Source organism: Prunus avium, chromosome 5 (genome assembly GCF_965620075.1).
Source record: "Prunus avium chromosome 5, drPruAviu1.hap1.1, whole genome shotgun sequence".
Taxonomy (NCBI): domain Eukaryota; kingdom Viridiplantae; phylum Streptophyta; class Magnoliopsida; order Rosales; family Rosaceae; genus Prunus; species Prunus avium.
The window spans coordinates 17,909,222-17,928,411 of NC_142288.1; the positions used below are offsets into that span (position 1 = coordinate 17,909,222).

General features: G+C 34.7%; 1 protein-coding gene across 1 annotated transcript; it reads right to left on the reverse strand.

Moving 5' to 3' along the window:
* Positions 1–4,418: 4,418 nt before the first annotated feature.
* On the reverse strand, positions 4,419–12,323 carry NPSN11 (Putative plant snare 11). Its single transcript, XM_021955619.2, has 10 exons — positions 11,841–12,323; positions 11,594–11,686; positions 8,949–9,042; positions 8,762–8,799; positions 7,977–8,065; positions 6,519–6,598; positions 6,344–6,400; positions 6,126–6,218; positions 5,946–6,020; positions 4,419–4,954 (listed from the first exon to the last, which is right to left on the reverse strand). The coding sequence occupies exons 1-10, from the start codon at positions 11,915–11,917 to the stop codon at positions 4,865–4,867; spliced, it is 786 nt and encodes a 261-aa protein (XP_021811311.1). The 5' UTR covers positions 11,918–12,323; the 3' UTR covers positions 4,419–4,864.
* Between the last annotated feature and the right edge of the window lie 6,867 nt (positions 12,324–19,190).

Below are 19,190 nucleotides of genomic sequence, written 5' to 3' on the forward strand. Positions count from 1 at the left end.
TATCTGGCTTCTGAGTTCGAGATAAAATCATTGGGTGATTTAAAGTATTTTCTTGGGATTGAAGTTGCCAGATCTAAACATGGTATTTTTCTATCCCAAAGAAAGTATGTTTTGGATTTACTTGCAGAAACTGGAATGTTGGATTGTAAACTGATTGATACCCCTAGTGAGCAGAATCATAAGTTGGGGATATATCCCGATCAAGTTCCAACTGATAAAGAACGTTATCAACGACTTGTGGGGAAGTTGATTTATTTGGCTCATACTCGTCCAGATATTGCGTATGCTGTAAATATAGTGAGTCAGTTTATGCACTCTCCTAGTGTAGATCATATGGGGGCTGTGACTCGTATTTTAAGGTATCTGAAAGTAACTCCTGGCAAGGGGTTAATTTTCTCCAAGTATGGCCATACAAATGTAGAAGGGTATACAGATGCTGATTGAGCAGGTTCAGCCACAGATAGGCGTTCGACATCTGGGTATTTTATGTTTGTGGGTGGCAATCTTGTTACGTGGAGGAGCAAGAAACAAAAGGTGGTGTCTAGATCTAGTGCTGAGGCCGAGTATCGGGGAATGGCCCATGGTGTATCTGAGTTACTATGGTTGAGGAGATTGTTGAAAGACCTTGGTTTTGGGCCTAATAAACCCATGGATTTATATTGTGACAATACGGCTGCGATTGCAATTGCTCATAATCCTGTACAACATGACCGTACAAAACATGTGGAGGTTGATCGAAATTTCATTAAAGAAAAGTTGGATGCGGAGATTGTGTCCTTCCCCTTCATCCGTTCAGAGTATCAGTTAGCTGATGTTCTTACGAAAGCTGTTTCTACAAGTATCTTTCTCAACTCGCTTGACAAGTTGGGCATGCGTGACGTCTTTGCTCCAACTTGAGGGGGAGTGTTGGCGAGTAGAATATATCCTATTCTATTTGGGTTTTATTTATTTTTCCTTTTGTATAGATATTATGTAATTAGGATTCCACTTATTTCCTAATTAAACCCTATTAGGGTTTGTAACCTGTATTATAAATACCTCCTTTCGGAGAATGAAATATATCTGAAAATATTCTACCCATATTGTTTGACTGGTTTCTCCATGTTTCCATTAAACCATTTCCCGCGTTTTCACTTTTCCTTTGAAAATGGGGAAAACAACAAAAGGCTGTTTTCTAACTTAAAGAAGAAAAGTTGAGTTTGTTTTCTAACTTTGTTTTCCGTGTTTTCATAGTTTACACTATTGGGTTGTTTTTGTTTTTGGAAAACGGAAAACGACGTGGGAAAACATTACCGAACACCACCCAACATTTCACATAAACCTAGAGAAGAAAAGCTATGACCCAATCGAAGAACAACTCTAATCAATTCCCATTTCTCTAAGAAGTCTACAACTATTTCACGCGTGTTTACCCATATCTCATTTGGACACGGAACTTCATATTTAAACGGTAGTGGAGAGAGATTATCTCATATAGAAGAGAATTGACGTCACATTGGTGGTGGTGGTGATGATCTGATGACAACGTTATCCCTGTGGCGACGAGCAGTGGTCTGACGATGGATTGATGGACTCAATGGTTGAGCGGGGGCTAACAAAGTTTCTGCTTGGAGACCAAAAGGTTTTGTATTATATTTTTTTAGAGCATTGGAAAAAAGAAAATATAAATAAATAAATTCCACGTGAGTTAATTTCATTAATTGATGTGGCATGACCACATCAGCTGCCACATAAGATGATCAGCTAATGTGGTCAATTAAGTGTATTCAAATAGCATTACTGAAAGATCAGTAATTAAATGTGTTCACATAACGGAAGAGCATGGTCTTGGAGTCCAAGTTGGAATTAAATGGACCAAAGGATGCCTTGCGTTGAAGTCTTAATTCTTGACGAAGCTTTGCATGCTATTGAGTCTTGTTGCAGATCCATTCCTCTCCTCCAAGTTTGAATGTATTTTTTTTTTTTCATATTATATATAAGTCCATGACATATTTTAAGCCCATGACATGTTAATTACGTCGTTCATTCATATTATATATAACACCTGAATTAATTAGTGCAATGAGAATCACACTTTTGAATTCCTTCGCAATTACAACATTGATTCCAATCGTCATGGGTTAGATACGAGAAAGTTTTTGTAATGATGAAGTCAAGTAAAACTTTTTAAATTGTCAAAAGATAAAGCATTATACATATGCATTGCTCACGCATCCACTTTTTATTTCAATCTTCCTACACGACCGATTAAAGTGAGACAAGAGATTGGCTCAAAACAAAAATAGTGGGAAGAAAAAGAGGAATATGACTATTAATAAAGTAATATAAACAGTGTTATGAATTCAACCCACAATTTGTTTCCTATACACAATTTGAAATGAGGTGAAGTTTTGGTAAGCATGTAGGATGATGTAAGCAAATTACAGGGTACATATAGAATTTTCCATTGGTTAACTGTTTTGGAGGATATATCCAGGTAGCATGTCATAACTTTAGATTTTTTTTATTTTTCTTCGTATACAAGTAATATTTGGGGATGGGAGAATCGAACACAAGACCTCGGGATGTATGAATTTTCTTGAACTTTGAATGCAGACTACAGTTAGCTACTCCATTGATTAAGGACTAAAAAGAATAATTATATTTCGGTCTAAGTCGTGGATTTACAACTGATAATTTATAATATCACTCGTCAAAAAGCAAAAAAATAATTCATAGTATAATATCAAATAAGCTAGGTGTTGGATTGACATTGCATGACCCAGAGGGTGGCCTTCCTTTCAAAAAGGAGTCACTGCATTTGTCAACCATTTGACAAACTACAAAGCGTACACTTTTCTATTGTATTTGGTCCTCAAGAGTCAAGTCCATTGGTTGCGTTTCAAGCGTAGCTTTTTCACAGCAGTCTTTTCTGATGATAAACTTCAAGAGATTTCTATGAACAAATACATTTTAATCAACAATTCTTAACAGTGGCTTAAGACCTACTTGTTTGGTCAAAGAGAAAACCTTTTGGTGGGTTAAACTTAAACTTATGGTAATGAGGGGTAGCAAGGATTTTATAGGTTTCACAAAACCATCAAGTTTTGAAATCTCAAGGTCGGCCATGGTGATGTACTTTACACGGATTGAGAAACACAAGAGGTCAACTTCATGATGCATGTAAATGCAAGGTTTGATTATAAAGCATCACGAGGAGAATCTATTTGACCATGGCAGCTTGTTTTCAAATGTAGTCAGCGGCCACAACAACATCCTTGATTAGAAATTGCACACATCATTGGCAAGTGATGTGAGCTACATTTGTTCCCCGACGTAGACGCGAAAATCTTGAGTTCATACTAAAATTCAATAAAATTTTATTTACACGTGAAAAGAAAGTCCTTTGTTTGACCAGACCATGTATATATTTAGGAAGGCTTCAAACTCAGAAACCAATAAATTGACCAAAACAGAGAGACAGAAAAAGAAAATTCAATGGATGTAAACCATCTATGAAGAAAGTGGTACTAGCATCCAAATATATACAGCTGCGTGAAAATTCATGATATGTATAAAAGTATGCAATAAATCATATTTAGATTCAGTCGGGTCAAATCACCCGATAATCACGATTTGATTTGTTTGTTTGTTTATGTTTTTATGATGTAAGAATAGATGATTCGAACTTTGGATGTCTTTTAATAAAATGGAAAAATCAACAGATAACAGCGATGGTACAAAGTTTACAAACACTCAAAGTTCTCTAGACACCCATGTTTTTATAATTTTAAATTGTAATCCTATCTCTTTGTAAAATTATTATAAATGGCATAATGAACTTCTAAAATCTTTTCCAAATTCTCTGAAAATTAAAACCTTTAGCCATTAGCACCTTTCATTTTCTTGCTCTCTAAGCCCTAAATCACACTACATCATCAACACCCAGAAACTATTAACTCAATTACAAGTATACCAAAACCATCCAAAACATCATACTTATACCTTCAATAATGGAGGAAGTTGAGCCAAAGTGTGGGGTATAAGTGTTGCGTGTCTTAATGTTACCACAAATGAAAAAGGTTAACAGTTTGGGTTTCAGAGTAATTTAGTTGAGTTTTTGGTGGATGGGATATCTTAAATTTGGTTGGGTGTCTAAGAACATTTGAATTTAAGCATAGGTGCCTCTGTCAATTGGCCTGTCAGAGAAGTTTCTGTTCACTTTTAACAAAAACTAGTAGGAAGTTTGTCGGTGCTCATGCAAGAGAAGTAACATGTCACTTTTAAATGAAAAGCTTGATATTTGAAATTTAACCAAAATAAAAAACTTGATATTTGAAACTAAAAAGAAATTGACATACCAAAAAAGAGCTCTACCCTGCAGATTCAAATCCATTTCTTGAGAGATGATAAAACATGAGATCAACTTCTGAGCTACATTGATTCAATCCACAGAAGACCCAAATTCATTTCAAATATTAATTTTGGTACATCAACAAGTAATTTCCAAACAGAACTTTTGGTAAAAGTGACTACAAAACAAGCTGTGATTATACAGGGTATACGAACCAATACAGCCTAAAAATACACATTGAAAGTAGATTTCCCTCACTTAAATAGGAATAACTTTTACGGTCAGTGAAGAAAAATTGATCATACAGATCTCATGCAACTGAAGCCAATTACCAAGGCACAACAACAGCGGTGAGCCTAGCTTTCCTAAACGATAGGCGGTCTCCAAAGCAAAACTTACTGGGAAATAGTTCCATATCTGTTTTGTAAAACAGGGCCGAGAACAGCATCACGAGATAAAAAGCTAACATCCATTTGGGCATGATGCAAACCATCTTGGCAATGTCATGACATGGTTCATTTTGAGCTCTCTTTAATTAGGATTCCACAGTAATTTTCGGGTCATTGCGGGAGGGGCTAGTCCAGGAATATCTCGAATGTCCTTGTTGTTTGGATGGACGAGCTGAAAAGTTAAAGATATAAGAACAGTTTAACCATATATCCACCAACAACGGCAAAACACAGATGACTGATACAAGTTAGCAAGCTCTTCAACAGCTAAGAGGAAATAAAATTCCACAATTGAACGCAAAATATTTCATTTTCCTAACTAGAAAATTCAAAATCTACTTAAATTTATAGTAATATTAGTTGGAAATTATTTCAGAAATATACTTTAGCAGCCAAGTCGATACAGTCAAGTACACCTTATCTCTTCAAAGTACTAGCTTTCAGTTCAAGGATATGCTACTTTTAGAAGCATCAAATGTACTTCCAAATTTCAAACAAACAAAGCATAATTTAGGGCCCGTTTGATAACCATGTCAATTTTAGTTTTTAGTTTTCATTTTTTGTGCTAGAGTATAGAGGAAAAGGAGGGAGGATGGAAGTGAGAATGAGAGTGGAGATGGGATTGAGAGGGAAGATGAGAGGGGAAGATGGGAGGGAGGAGCAACAAAAGTGAAAACAAAATTTAAAAACTGAAATCTATTTGAAATTGTTTTCACTTTCAAGTTTTTGTTTTCACTTTTGTTATTTCTCCCTCCCATCCTCCCCTCTTATTCTCTCTCTCAAGCTCATCCTCACTTCCATTCTCCCTCTCATTTTCCTCTATACTCTAGCAAAAAAAATGAAAACTAAAAACTAAAAACTAAAATTGAAATGGTTATCAAACAGGCCCTTAATTTTTTTTATTTTAGAACAATAAACTCCCTTGAAGCACAAAGGGACCATCAGACGGCAAATAACATCAGTGGCTTCCACAGCAATAAATGAAGAAAAATGAAAATTATGAGAATAAAACAACATTACTTTTCTAGCATCTATCAGGCTATAAGTTATGCAACGAATATTAAGAACTCAATTATGTAGCTGTAGATGACAACGCAAAATCTTCTATCTGTGGAGTTTAAAACATTTATAAAAACAAAACTAGATGCAAGCGAACTCCATACCTTCACAATAATGATGGCTATGACTCCAATGACAACCAGGACAAGTAATCCCATAATACACCTATCCGTTGCAACCTAACAGGAAAGAAAATGGGAAAGAAAAAAAGAATCATAATGAGTAATAGAAATGGGAAATATCGTCAACATAAGACAAAGCAAGTGGATAATTCAGAAATTGACCTGCCTACCAATTTCCTTGACCAGCTTAGTAGCTTTCTTGATTGAGAAATGGATAGAGTCCAGCTCGTTGACAATCCTACTCATTTGTTCAGTCTAAAAATGAAACATTAAAATTTTAAAAATTTTAAAAAATAAAAATAAAAATAAAACTTTAGTTTGATGCCCATGCAATTTTCTATAAGGAATATGAAGTAAAATAATTGAAAACGATCACATACTTGAGCTTTGAGAGCTGCTGCTGTCTCTGTTCCAACATTGATGGTCTCATGAACGACCTATTACAAACAGGAACACAAAGATAAGTTCTACTTGAATCACTTCTAACAACGCCTGGGTGCAGGAACAATCTTTTTCTTCCAATAATAAAATTGGACCTTTTTAAAATGTACCAACCTTTTTGGATCTCTCAATCGCTTGATCTGTCTCATCCATCATTTGGTTTCCATTATCAATAAGTTGTTGATTTGTCATAGCTGCAAAACATGTGGACTCTGGTTAAAAAATAATTCATCTAGAATGAAGGAAACAAAAGGTATGACGCCTAAGAAAATGCATTGGTCATCTTTAGCATTGCATCTGAACAAAATACTAATGTCAAAGTTATTGCGTAAATGCATACTTCTTAGGAACTTCCCTAAATGTTTAACATACATTACTTTTCTTTGTTAAATCAAGTTTAACCTCTAATCCTACACCAATCCATCCAGGCCTTTTAGTTCTTGATCCAACCAAAGGCTTGTATTGATTATGCAGTCACTGTTGTCACCGGTGAACAATCTCATATCGACTCCGAATTCCAATAAAGCTTCATATAGTCAATATAGTCACAAAGCCCAGCTGGTTGAAAGTAATAATTGGTTTTTGAAGAACTACTGTATCAGAATTAGGCATCTATACAAACTTCAGGTAGCTACAAATGCATTTTCTATATAATATCATTAGATTAAAGACCTGGGTATTTGGTGTTAACAGAAAGGTGAGTTACTGCAACGTCCAGTGAACATAAGGTCTTGTATGGCTCAAGATGTGCATTAACCACTTAGACTTACAAGTACTATGATATAGTCAAATTCACCTATAATTGATTTTATGAACCTAACTTATGACAAAACATACATTAACACCACCATGCCAATTACATAATGAAACCAAGCAAATAGAGGAAAAGTCGAAATAATTGTATATCAATTGGTGTCCCAATGTCCAGTGGACATAAGGTCTTGTATGGCTCAAGACGTGCATTAACCACTTACAAGTACTCTGATATAGTCAAATTCACCTATAATTGATTTTAGGAACCTAACTTATGACAAAACATACAGTAACACCACCATCCAATTACATAATGAAACCAAGCAAATAGAGGAAAAGTCGAAATAGTTGTATATCAATTGGTGTCCCATGATCTTCCAAAAGAGAGAGAAGAGAGGGAGAGAGAGAGAGAGGTCATTATGAAGAGAAGTTGTATTTCAGTTGGTGTCCCTCCCATATTTTCAACCATATATGTAACATGTGCCAGAACATGACCCAAGCTTGTAACTATCCCTATCCCTCTCTCCATTATAGATAACTAACTTTTTCTTTTGGAGTCACCTTTCTAATGCTTTCCCTCAAGTGTCTATTTTCTCCTCCCCACATCAACCATGCTCAATTTACCTGGTGATGTTACGGCATTCCTCATATGTATTTGTAAAAGCATGAACCTGTGAGTGTGTTTGAGTGTACGAGTGCATTTGCACGAGCATTTGTGTGATAGCTATTTATAAGACCAGGAATTATCAGCTGATGGGTCAATTATTAAAGTATACAATGCCGAATTGCAAGTTAACAAATAAATAGACATTTGCTTACATGAGGCTAGCAAGACATTCTGTTCCCCATATTCCTCGGTTGGCCCATCAAAGAGATCAATTTTCTTGTTTTCAAGGTTCGACGCATATCTGCACCAAAGACACAACAAACGTTTTCAAAATTTCTTATAAAATAAATACATTTACTTGTAGTACTAAAACAATATCAATTTATAAATCAATTTTGACCTGAAAACAAACCAGTACTTTGACTCATCCAAGAGAACAATAAAATAGTTCCTTTTCAACAAATAGTGCTATGTGTTATCTTTCTGTATTGTAAAAGTCAGGCTTCTTCTGCTATTAGAAGAATGATGATGAGATGAGAAATATGTCAAATATTAGGGAAAACATCGCATGATCACTACCATCCAAATTAAGTTACCCAAGTGCACGTGTGCATCTCTAATTAAAAGTATAGGAAATGATAGGACTCTACTAATTTGGAAACACATTCATGAAGACATCCGCGCTAAATATTGGGTATATATGGGAACAGTAGATTGGAGAATCATATCAATTGTATAATTGTGAATTAAAAACTTTATTATTGGAATAATTATGAATTAATAATTAAGACTCAGAAAACACGGCATTTTACATCACAGGTATTTTGGTCTCCATATTGATATGTAATCAACATATGAAATCTAATACATCAATGAAATATTATTTATGTACATATGTTATGCAAGCCTGCGATAATAGATGTTCAAGTCAGACCGATACAATGTACAGACACACTCACACAACAATTAATGTAATTTCTTGCTGATGCTAACTTACTGCTTTTTCAGAGCCACATATGAATTCAACTCTTTGATCTGCACAAAAGTTTCAACAATGGTTAATACACTTAACATGTAAAAACAACGAATAGACACAAGAAGACAATTAAAAGAAAGGACAATTAGAAAGAAAAAAAAAAGTAAACATGCAGACTCTGTATATGAATTAAGAATTGACAACCCACCATTGTCTGCTTTTTCTCATTCAGCATTCTACTGGTGTCTGGGTCATTTACTCTCTCAATATTCTTGACTTCTCTGTCAAATTCCTTGATAAGCCTGAAAACAACACAACATATATAACCTTCTTAACTTGAAAATCTAATTGAGGACTTCATAGGTTGGAATTTAAATGTCTTAAGAAATTGAATTAAATAACCACAACTCCTACAAATGAATGCCAGAAAATTTGATATATAGAAACCACAGATGCTGGCAAAATTTAGTAATTAAGCACAGATCCATCAGATTATGGCATCTGTTCCTCAAATGACATGGCAAACCATCGTAATATTGAATCTAAGAAACATCAATTTTTTAGGTAAAGGATAATTTTGGGTGGAAAATCCAAAAAATAAACCAGGCAAATCCAGAGCTCAATGTAAAAGAATAAGAGTACTGAATTAGTATGCATATCTCAGCAAAAAAAGCAGATGATGTTCATTACTGCTCAACTATCCTTAACACGACAACAGACAAGATATTTCAATCCCTTACAAATAATGGAGCAGGATTAATGACCAAATGTCAACTTAGTTAAACTTCATCAAAACTTCCAGCATTAGTCACAAATTGTAGAAATATTCCAGTTCCAAGTATAATATTTGTTATAAGAGACAAAATTTCATTAACAAAAATAGATGAGTGCAAACTGAAATATAAAAAATTTGCAGTTGAAAAGGAGTCCGCTAACAACCGAAGCTAAACAATTATCCAAAAGTCAATTAAAATGGAAACAAACAAAACCGCCCTCCTACCATCCTAAATAATGGCAGCCCCCCAATCTGCAAAATAAGGAATTTTGCAAAATTCTGAAGAAACTGAAGCCCACAATGTGACCAAAATCAGTATTTGTGCCACAAAACTTCCTTCCCCTCTCCCTAATGCTATCAAATATCATCTAATTTTTTTCTAGCTACAACACCCAAAGCACATCCATCATACCACACCTCCCTAGGACTGCACTATTCTTCCTTCCCCCAAATGTTTGTGCTCACAAAACAGTGCTATGAAAGATGCTGGAACTACCCAGCTTCCTAGCCTCCCGAACAGTCTCCACCCTAAATGTAAGGCAATTGGGCAATGAAGAAAAAACTCATCAGCACTTTCACCATCTCCATCATGGACAGGCATGAGGTCCAAGTGAGATGAGAATGGATATGAGATCTGAGCAAGAAGATTGAATTGAACCTATGGCACAGTAGCAAGTCCATTCTAATCTTTTTATTTCTTTTTTAAATATTGAGACTTCACTAGAGCAAAAAGTCAGTGCAAAGAGAACATGAACAAGCCATCCACAGACAACAACCTAAAGAAAATGCTTCGTACAAAACTCAACACAAGCCTCTTAATACATCAGGAAAAACAACTAAATGAGTTAGGATACGGCTGCTCTCCAATAAAGAAGTATAGATGAAAGCAAAAATATCTCTGAATTCCGACAAAAATGAAGCCCAAAGAAATGAACAAAGCCTGATCTTAACCCAAAGGACCTCCTCATAAACACCCAAATTATCCTCAAAGATCCATTTATTTTTTTTCCCGACATAACACTCAAAACACAGCTATACTACACCACTCAAAACTTTTTGCCTTCTACCTGCCACCCCCTCCACAATCTAAACCACAAATTTTAAGTCACAGGACCGTGAAGAAACAAATGATTGACAATCACTGCTAGCTTTGCACATTACACACCATTTAGGAGACAAACAAACTTGTGGTCTTCTCCTCTGCACTGTGCCGCACGTGTTAACCTGTCTCAGTGACACCAGCCACACGAAAATGTGGACCTTCCAGAGGTACCTAAACTTTCCAAATGTTCTAATAAGGATGAAACTTTCATGAGGACCCCAATTTCACCTTACACAGCTCTAGCAGCATGTTAACTTACACCTTCCAAAACTGCCAACAATGCCACCATATCCCCTGATTTCAGCAAATTTAGATTCCTTCTGAAACCGAAGTTCCAGCTCAAAGGTGACAAAGAAGAGACTAGAGCATAGCAATGAAAGCATTGTTTATTGTCTGGCAGGTCTATCACATTCCTAGAGTTGTTCATCAAAAGTTCAGGGGATTAAGAAATAAAATTGTCAACTGGCTAGGACCTATCCTAGCATACATAATTCAGAAAGCCTTCATGGTATAGTTTTCTGAGTAATGAACTTCTTTCCATTGTTTGAAGCAACTTGTACATATATAAGTTTAATCAACAAGAAACTATCCAACAAAGAGTTCCTTTATTTATCTTCATTTAACTTACGATATATTAGTTGAGGAAGAGCTACCTTTGATTCTAATTTCAATAAAGTCAGCTCTTAATTTATTCACAAACCAAGTCCAATCAAACCATTAATAGTGAAAATAAAAAATTTAGCATTCTACATCAAGATCAAATGGAGCTTACTGTAGTAAAATTCATTTATTTTATACAAACTGATCATGTGTTAATACTTAAGCTAATTGCATCACCTCCAGTCACCATCACGAACCAATTTACCATTCAATAACTCTTAGCACACATATTCACCAACTTATCAAGAACATTGATTGACATTAAGCCCACATTAACTTTCACAATAAATAACGAGGATCAAACTATGAAAAATACCTCTTACAGTCTCGCATCTTGTCAGTGAGCTCTTCAAGCTGCCTACTTTGCCTATTCGAGTCCTTAATCTTCTCCAGCTTCTGAAACCCATTTCTGCAAAAAAAAAAATATAATAATAATAAAATAAATCACGAATCCAAACACTAGCATGAGACTTGAATTTCCAAGAAGGAATCATAAAACACTCTGAAACTCAATCCTTTAATCAACCCAAATCCAAACAGAGGCATAAAATGAAAATGCTCACGATAATGCACGGAAAATGTCAGTGATTTGGCCGTCGATCTCCGCCAGCTCTTCGCTGATTGCAGATAACGGATCCATCTCTCCAATAAACAACAATCAAATCAAATCAAATCCTTCAGATCATCACAAAACTCAGATTCTGGGAAGTTCCCCAATCAAATCCAATCGGCTTCGAAGCTCAACCGAAGCAAAATGCAAAGAATCAAATCTCAAATCGCCTTCCAAATTAATCAAACCAATAAAATCAGACAATCAAAAAATCGAAATCCGCGATCAGGTCCGAGGCAATGTAGGTTGCGATGGCGATCGAGGAGACCAAAATCGAAGGGTCCCCGATCTGAAAAACTCTTCTTTATAAATTTATAAAAATAATACTACAGGGGCTTCCCTCCTCGTGATTTACAGAGACAAAGTTTTTATATTTTGGATTTTTTCTTTGTTTTCTTTTTTCTTTTTTCTTTTTTTCTTTTTGTGGGTTTTGATGGGGGGAGAGGGGCGTTTAAAATTTACGACAAGATTATTGGCCGTTTAAAATGCTCATCTCGTCGTTAGGAAACTTAGGGTGCGACCCTGGGGCCCGCCAAGTAAACGCGTTTTTATGCCGTTTTGGGTACTTTATTGTAGTATTATGTTGTGGTGGTATAAGGTGTAGTAGCCAGCGATTGGAAGTTTTTGTTTGCCAACGAAAAGTGAAAATTTTAGCATCCTCGGCTAAACAATTAAACCACCACTCTGGACAAACCATTACTATTTTTTGTTACCCTCATGTCTCCGTTGCTATTCCGGGGCCGCCGTGTGGGTGTTAAGGCTAACAATAATATCAGAAAACGAAACAGTATCCCAATCAAAGCACTCGGTCCACTGCCATGGTCTTCTACTTGTTATTTCTCAATACAACGGAAAACCACCCAGCCCCAAGTCCCCAAACAATTGTAACTACAAGTCCATTCATAAACAAATTTGCTCAAAGTCAAATCAAAATCAAAATCAAAATGATTGGCCTAATATTTAGATCCAAAGGTGAGTCGCCACAAGACTCTTGGACAATAGGAGTCCAAGAAAACGAGACTGATAAGTTGTATGGTATGAGTTTTGGTTATTTGTTGATAATATCTTAATATTTGTGCTAAGCTTATGCTATTATTTTGTGTTGCATTGCGTTATTGTTTTGTTTTTGTTTTTCATAAGCTGTTATTAATGTATAAATATGCATTTAAGGGTAAAGTTCATTCCGTCTATTGATTATGTGTATTTTTCAATGTTTATTAAGAGCATCCACAATAGGCTCCCTAAACCACATCCTTAGACAAATTTTAGGGAGGAATTGGAAAGATACAACTCCAACCATGCTCCCTATCCACCTCATAAAATAGGGACCTCTAGGAGCTCCTAAATCTGAGAAGAGAGAAATGACTACTAGTGGCTCTTTATAATTTAATGCTGCTGTATTTAATGAGTATTTCAAACTTTTAATTAATGCTAACTATTTTTTATATTATTTTTTAATAGAGATGGACCAACTAAAACAGAGTTATAGCATTTATGACTCCATAAACTAGATAGCATGATTGAAGTTTAAATTTTATAGAGAGCTCCTAAAATAACTCCTATATGTTTTAGCTAAAATTTAACTAAAAATTAGAGAGCATGATTGTGGATGCTCTAATAAAATTCATATCATGGAGTTTTTAACATAAATTTCACCTGGCCGACTTTGGAATCCTGAATCTGCCACAACCCCAAGAATGACCATCCCTCACCTAGGCACAAACAACGCTACCAAATGAGTAGCTTTGTTACAAAGACGACTAGTATGCTCGACCCATCTGACTTGCTAGCATTTGGATCGATGTGGAAAACTATGCCTTCAATTTTTAAAATCCAAACAATAATGTAGTCATTTTCTATTTAAATTTAGGGAGCTGATTTCCCCACTCCCTTTTTCTTCACTTACACTCCCTTTTAATTTTTAATAATTTTTAATCAATTTTGTTCCTTCTCTTTCCTATTCTACCCTTATCCTATATTATTTCTTTTTTACTTCACTTTTTTATTATTTCCTTTTCTTTATACTTAATTTTCTAACTTACAATCTATTTTCAATATTAAAGGGAAAAAAAAAACTTAATTTCTTACTCGATTAAAGGAAAAAAGATACTGGAAATGGAGTGCAAGTTTGAAAATTAAGTATAAAGAAAAATAACTAATATAAAAGTGAAGTAAGAAAAAATTAATGTAGGGTAAGGGTAGAATAGGAAAGAGAAAAAACAAAATTGATTAAAAAGTATTAAAAAGCAAAAGGGAGTAAGTGGAGAAAAGGGGACTGGGGAAATCATAAGCCTAAATTTACTTTAAAGAAAGTTGTTGCCCACTTTTTTCAACAAATAATAAATCTTGTTAGTATCTATATATATAAAGCAAAAGGAAGAGAATGGTGAAACATTCAAAATACCAAAAAATGCCCTTGGTTAATGCAAACATTAAGAATTGAAATTATTAATTAAATGAGAATAATATGGTAAATTCGCACTTTTTCTCATTTTAAAAATTAAAATTAAAAGAAAAATCGGATAATGGATCCTATTTTTATGGAAAACAACTACCCATTATCTTTTTTAATTCTAAAATAAAATAATTTTTTTTTAAAAAAAAGCCTCTTGCAGGCGCGAAAGCGCGTGCGAAGAGGCTAGTATACATAATTGTAAAAAAGATTTAAATGAAGATGTAAAAAAAATTACAAAAATAAAATGCAATACATAAGTCAAATTTGGCGTGGGCCCATCTTGGTTGGTTTAGTGGCTCGGCACGAGCACAGTCCGAGCACATATGAGCTTGGGCAGTGGGCTCAAGCCGGGATTGATGATTTTCATAAATGGGCAGGCCCGACATGACCCACTTATTAAATGGGCCGACTCTAAATGGGACGGTTCAGCCCAGCATGGCCTATTTGACACCTCTAGTGCTAAGACAGACTCACAATCTCGAGACGGAAGGACTTACACGTGGCACCCAACTATCAATTATCATAATTTAACTTTGAAAGTGCACTTTTTGATATAAGACTTTCACATATCATTCGCTCTTACTCAATACCCAAACAAGTAAAAGGGTAAAAGACCCTACCTTCATTCAACTCCCCAATCTCTTGTACTTTTATTCTCTACAAAAACAAAAACCCATGTTCCAAAACAACAACGAAAAAATCCATGCTCCAAAAGAAAGAAAAAACAAAAACAAAAGGACAATGATAACAAGAGAGAAAAGTTAAAGCTTTGCCAAATTATGCTCGGCAGGGTGACAGCTATCACCAACCCTTTTTTTTTTTGTGTTTTGGTCAAGAAGCGCCAACCCTTGTGAGTCTAAATGCACAAAGTTGTTCACCAAAAAAAACAAAAGCACAAAGTTGTGGGTTGCCAAACTCAAAACTTTCATCTTCTTTGTAATATTGAATTAACAAATTGTCAATATTTTGTTTTCCTTTTCCTGCTGAAAAATTGTCAATTCAAAATTACAAATTGTCAATATGTGTTCTTCGTTGTAACTACAAGTCCATTCATAACTTTATTGTCAGTTGCACATTGGAAGTGATACAAAAACAAATTTGCTCAAAGTCAAATCAAAATCAAAACGATTGGCCTAATATTTTTGTCAAACGTTCAATATCAAAATCAAACCTATCAGTTCGCGGTCGCACACTCTTCTCCCCTAACCCCAGCATTAGATCACTACGAACTAAATCCATTTCATTTTCAGTCTTATTTATTATAAGGGGACACCTCAAGTATGCTATTTTATGGGGCTTGGACCATCCTAGGGCGAGCGACTATGGTCAAGTAAGAGGACAACCCATTCACCTCAAAAGAAAAATCTCGCCTATTTCTCCATGTATAAATCAGAAGCATGGATTCAAATCAAAATCAAAACAAATTTTCACCATGTATAAATCAAAAGCATGGGAATGGTTGTTGTGCCGCCGGAGTCAGAGATGCTGTGTCGCCGACTGATGGGAGGAAGAAGAACACGTTTAGTTTCACGCAGATTTACTTTTTTGTTTAAGTTAAATTAATATGTCATTAAGTAAAAAGTAGAACAAAACATATATTTTTTGATTTTTTTAGCTCTTGGATCATCCAAGGGTGGGTCATCACAAGACCCTTGGACAATAGGGGTCTAAGAAAACGTGACTGATAAGTTGTATAGTATGAGTTTTGGTTATTTGTTGATAATATATTAATATTTGTGGGTAAGCTTATGCTATTATTTTTGTGTTGCATTGCATTGTTGTTGTTGTTGTTTTTTTTTTTTTTTTTTCATAAGCTTTTATTTATGTATAAAGATGCATTTAAGGGTAATGTTCATTACGTCTATTGACTAGATGTATTTTTCTATGTTTATTAAGAGCATCCACAATGGGCTCCCTAAACCACCTCTTTAGACAACTTTTAGGGAGGAATTGGAAAAGTACAACTCAAACCATGCTCCCTATCCACCTCCTAAAATAGGGAGATCTCTAGGAGCTCCTAAATCTCAGGAGAGAGAAAGGACTCCTAATGACTCCCTATAATTTAATGTTGCTTTATATAAAGAGTATTTCAAACCTTTAATTAATGCTAACTATTTTTTAATATAGATGGACCAATTAAAAAAGAGTTATAGCATTTATGACTTCTTAAACTAGAGAGCATGATTGGAGTTTAAAATTTATAAAGAGCTCCTAAAATAACTCCTATATGTTTTAGCTAAAATTTAACTAAAAAATAGAGAGCATGATTGTGGATACTCTAATAAAATTCATATCATGGAGTTTTTAATGTAAATTTCGTCCGGCCGACTTTAGAATCCTAAATCCGCCACTGCCCCAAGAATGACCATCCCTCGCCCGCCTAGACACAAATGACGCTACCAAATGGGCAACTTTGTTACAAAGACGATTAGTATGCTCGACCAATTCGACTTGCTAGCGTTTGGATCGATGTGGAAAACTCTGCCTTCAATTTTTAAAATCCAAACAATAATGTCATTTTCTATTTAAATATACTTTAAAGAAAGTTATTGCCTACTTTTCCCAACAAATAATAAATCTTGTTACATAATTGTAAAAAAGATTTAAATGAAGATGTAAAAAAATTTACAAAAGAAAATGCAATACATAAGTCAAATTTAGTGTGGGCCCATCTCCGCCCTGTTTAGTGGCCTGACATGAGCATGGCCCAAGCTTATATGGGTTTGGGTCATGGGCTCTGGGCAGAATTGATGATTTTCATAAATGGACAAGTCCGACACAATTGGGCCGACTCTAAACAGGACGGGCCGATTCAGCATGGCCCGTTTGACACCTCTAGCGCCAGAGCAGACTCACAACCTTGAGCCGAAAGAACTTATGCGGCAACACCCAACTTTTAATTGCCACGTGTATGAATTTAACTTTGAAAGCGCACTTTGATATAAGACTTTCACATATCATTCACTTTTACTCAATACCCAAACTAGTAAAAGAGTAAAGACCCTACCTTCCTCAGCTTCAACTCCCCAATCTCTTGTACTTTTATTCACTACAAAAACAAAAACCCATGTTCCAAAACAACAACAACAAAACCCACGCTCCAAAAGAAGAAAAAAAAACAAACAAAAGGACAATAAGAACAAGAGAGAAAAGTTAAAGCCTTGCCAAATTATGCTTGGCAGGGTGACAGCTAGCGCCAACCCTTGTGAGTCTAAATGCACAAAGTTGTGGGTTGCCAAACTCAAACTTTCATCTTCTTTGTAATTTTGAATTAACAAATTGTCAATATTTTGTTTTTCTTTTCCTGCTGAAAATTTGTCAAAGTTGTGGGGTTTAATTTTTTTGGGGTACTCTGCAATCCCACAGTGGGAAAAGTTGAAGAAAAGGTGAGAATCCTAGAAAAATGAAAAATTCTGATTGTAGGACTACCTGTCATATATAGCCGTATAAAGGTCTCTACTCTCTACCCTGGAGATTAAAAAAAAAGTACTATATGGGCTGTCAAAGTTCGTGTCTTATCCTCATTGGTTGAGAAATATTTAGTCTTTTTCTTTTTTTTTTAATAGTTGACATGAAGTTCTTTGTTTTTTGCTCTCATTCACAAGTCATCATAAATTATCATCAGTCACTAAATAATTTAGAGGATAAAACCCAAAGAGATTACCAAAATTGATAAATTTAAGGGAAATTTGTGTAAATACACTTGAACTTTGAGGTATGTGCGTCATTACCCCTAGTCTTTTAATAATTATTATTTTTTCCTTTTCAAAATGGTGATAATATACTAAACGTGACACTACACGAATGATAGAACTCGAATCCAAAATCTTGCTTGAGGGAGTAAATACTCCAAACCACTACACTTTTGGGTCCTTTGCGACCTTTTAGTTTTTCTGATAACAAATCAGATAAATTTTGAAAGAAAAACAAAAAAACAGACAAATTTGTTGCTTATCTTAGTTATGTGTGTTCCTTAGAATTGTTGATGATATTTAACACAAAATGAGGCTGCAGTTGCAATTATATCAAAATATTCATCAGTTTGAATTGGTCACTATAGCAGTTGATTGTATATAGTTGTTCACTTTTTGGTTTTGCTTGTAGGTTTACCTAGCACATAAGCAAGCAAGGACCAAAGGGTTCTATGATGTCTTATTCCTGGATTCGGAAAAAACATTTAGGACGTTACATCATGTAATAAATAAATAAATATATATATATATATATATATATATAAAATTTTAAATTCTGTTTTTTATAATTATTTTTAGTTATAGTAAATTGATGAAAATAACCTTAAACTTAACGAAAATTTTAACGGAGTTAGACGTAGATGGCGGATTGCAACACTTTACAAAATTCAGGTGGTTAAAAATAAAAATTAAAAGTTCAGGTGGTAATAATGCACATGCCTAAAAGTTCAGATGATATTTACGCAAATTTTCCTAAATTTAAATTAATCAACAAGAAACGATCCTATAATTTAGAGTTCCTTCCTTTATCATCATTTAATAACCTATGAAATATTAGTTGAGGAAAACCTAACTTTGATTCAAATTTCAATAAAGCCAGCTCTTAATTTATTGATTGACAAACCAAGTTCAAATCAAGCCCTTAATATAGTAAAAAAATAAAAAATTCCCATCCTACATCAATATCAGACAGAGCTTATTCTAGTGAAAGTCATTTATTTCTTTGCCTACTGATAAGTCCAAATCCAAATCCTAAAAGAGGCATTGATTATTATTATTTTTTAAAACAAAGCCTAAAGTTTTTATCTTATTAAGGAAACCTTTTGATTCTTTTTGGGTCAAGGGGATTGCTTTCATTGAAACCCTGAACAGAAGA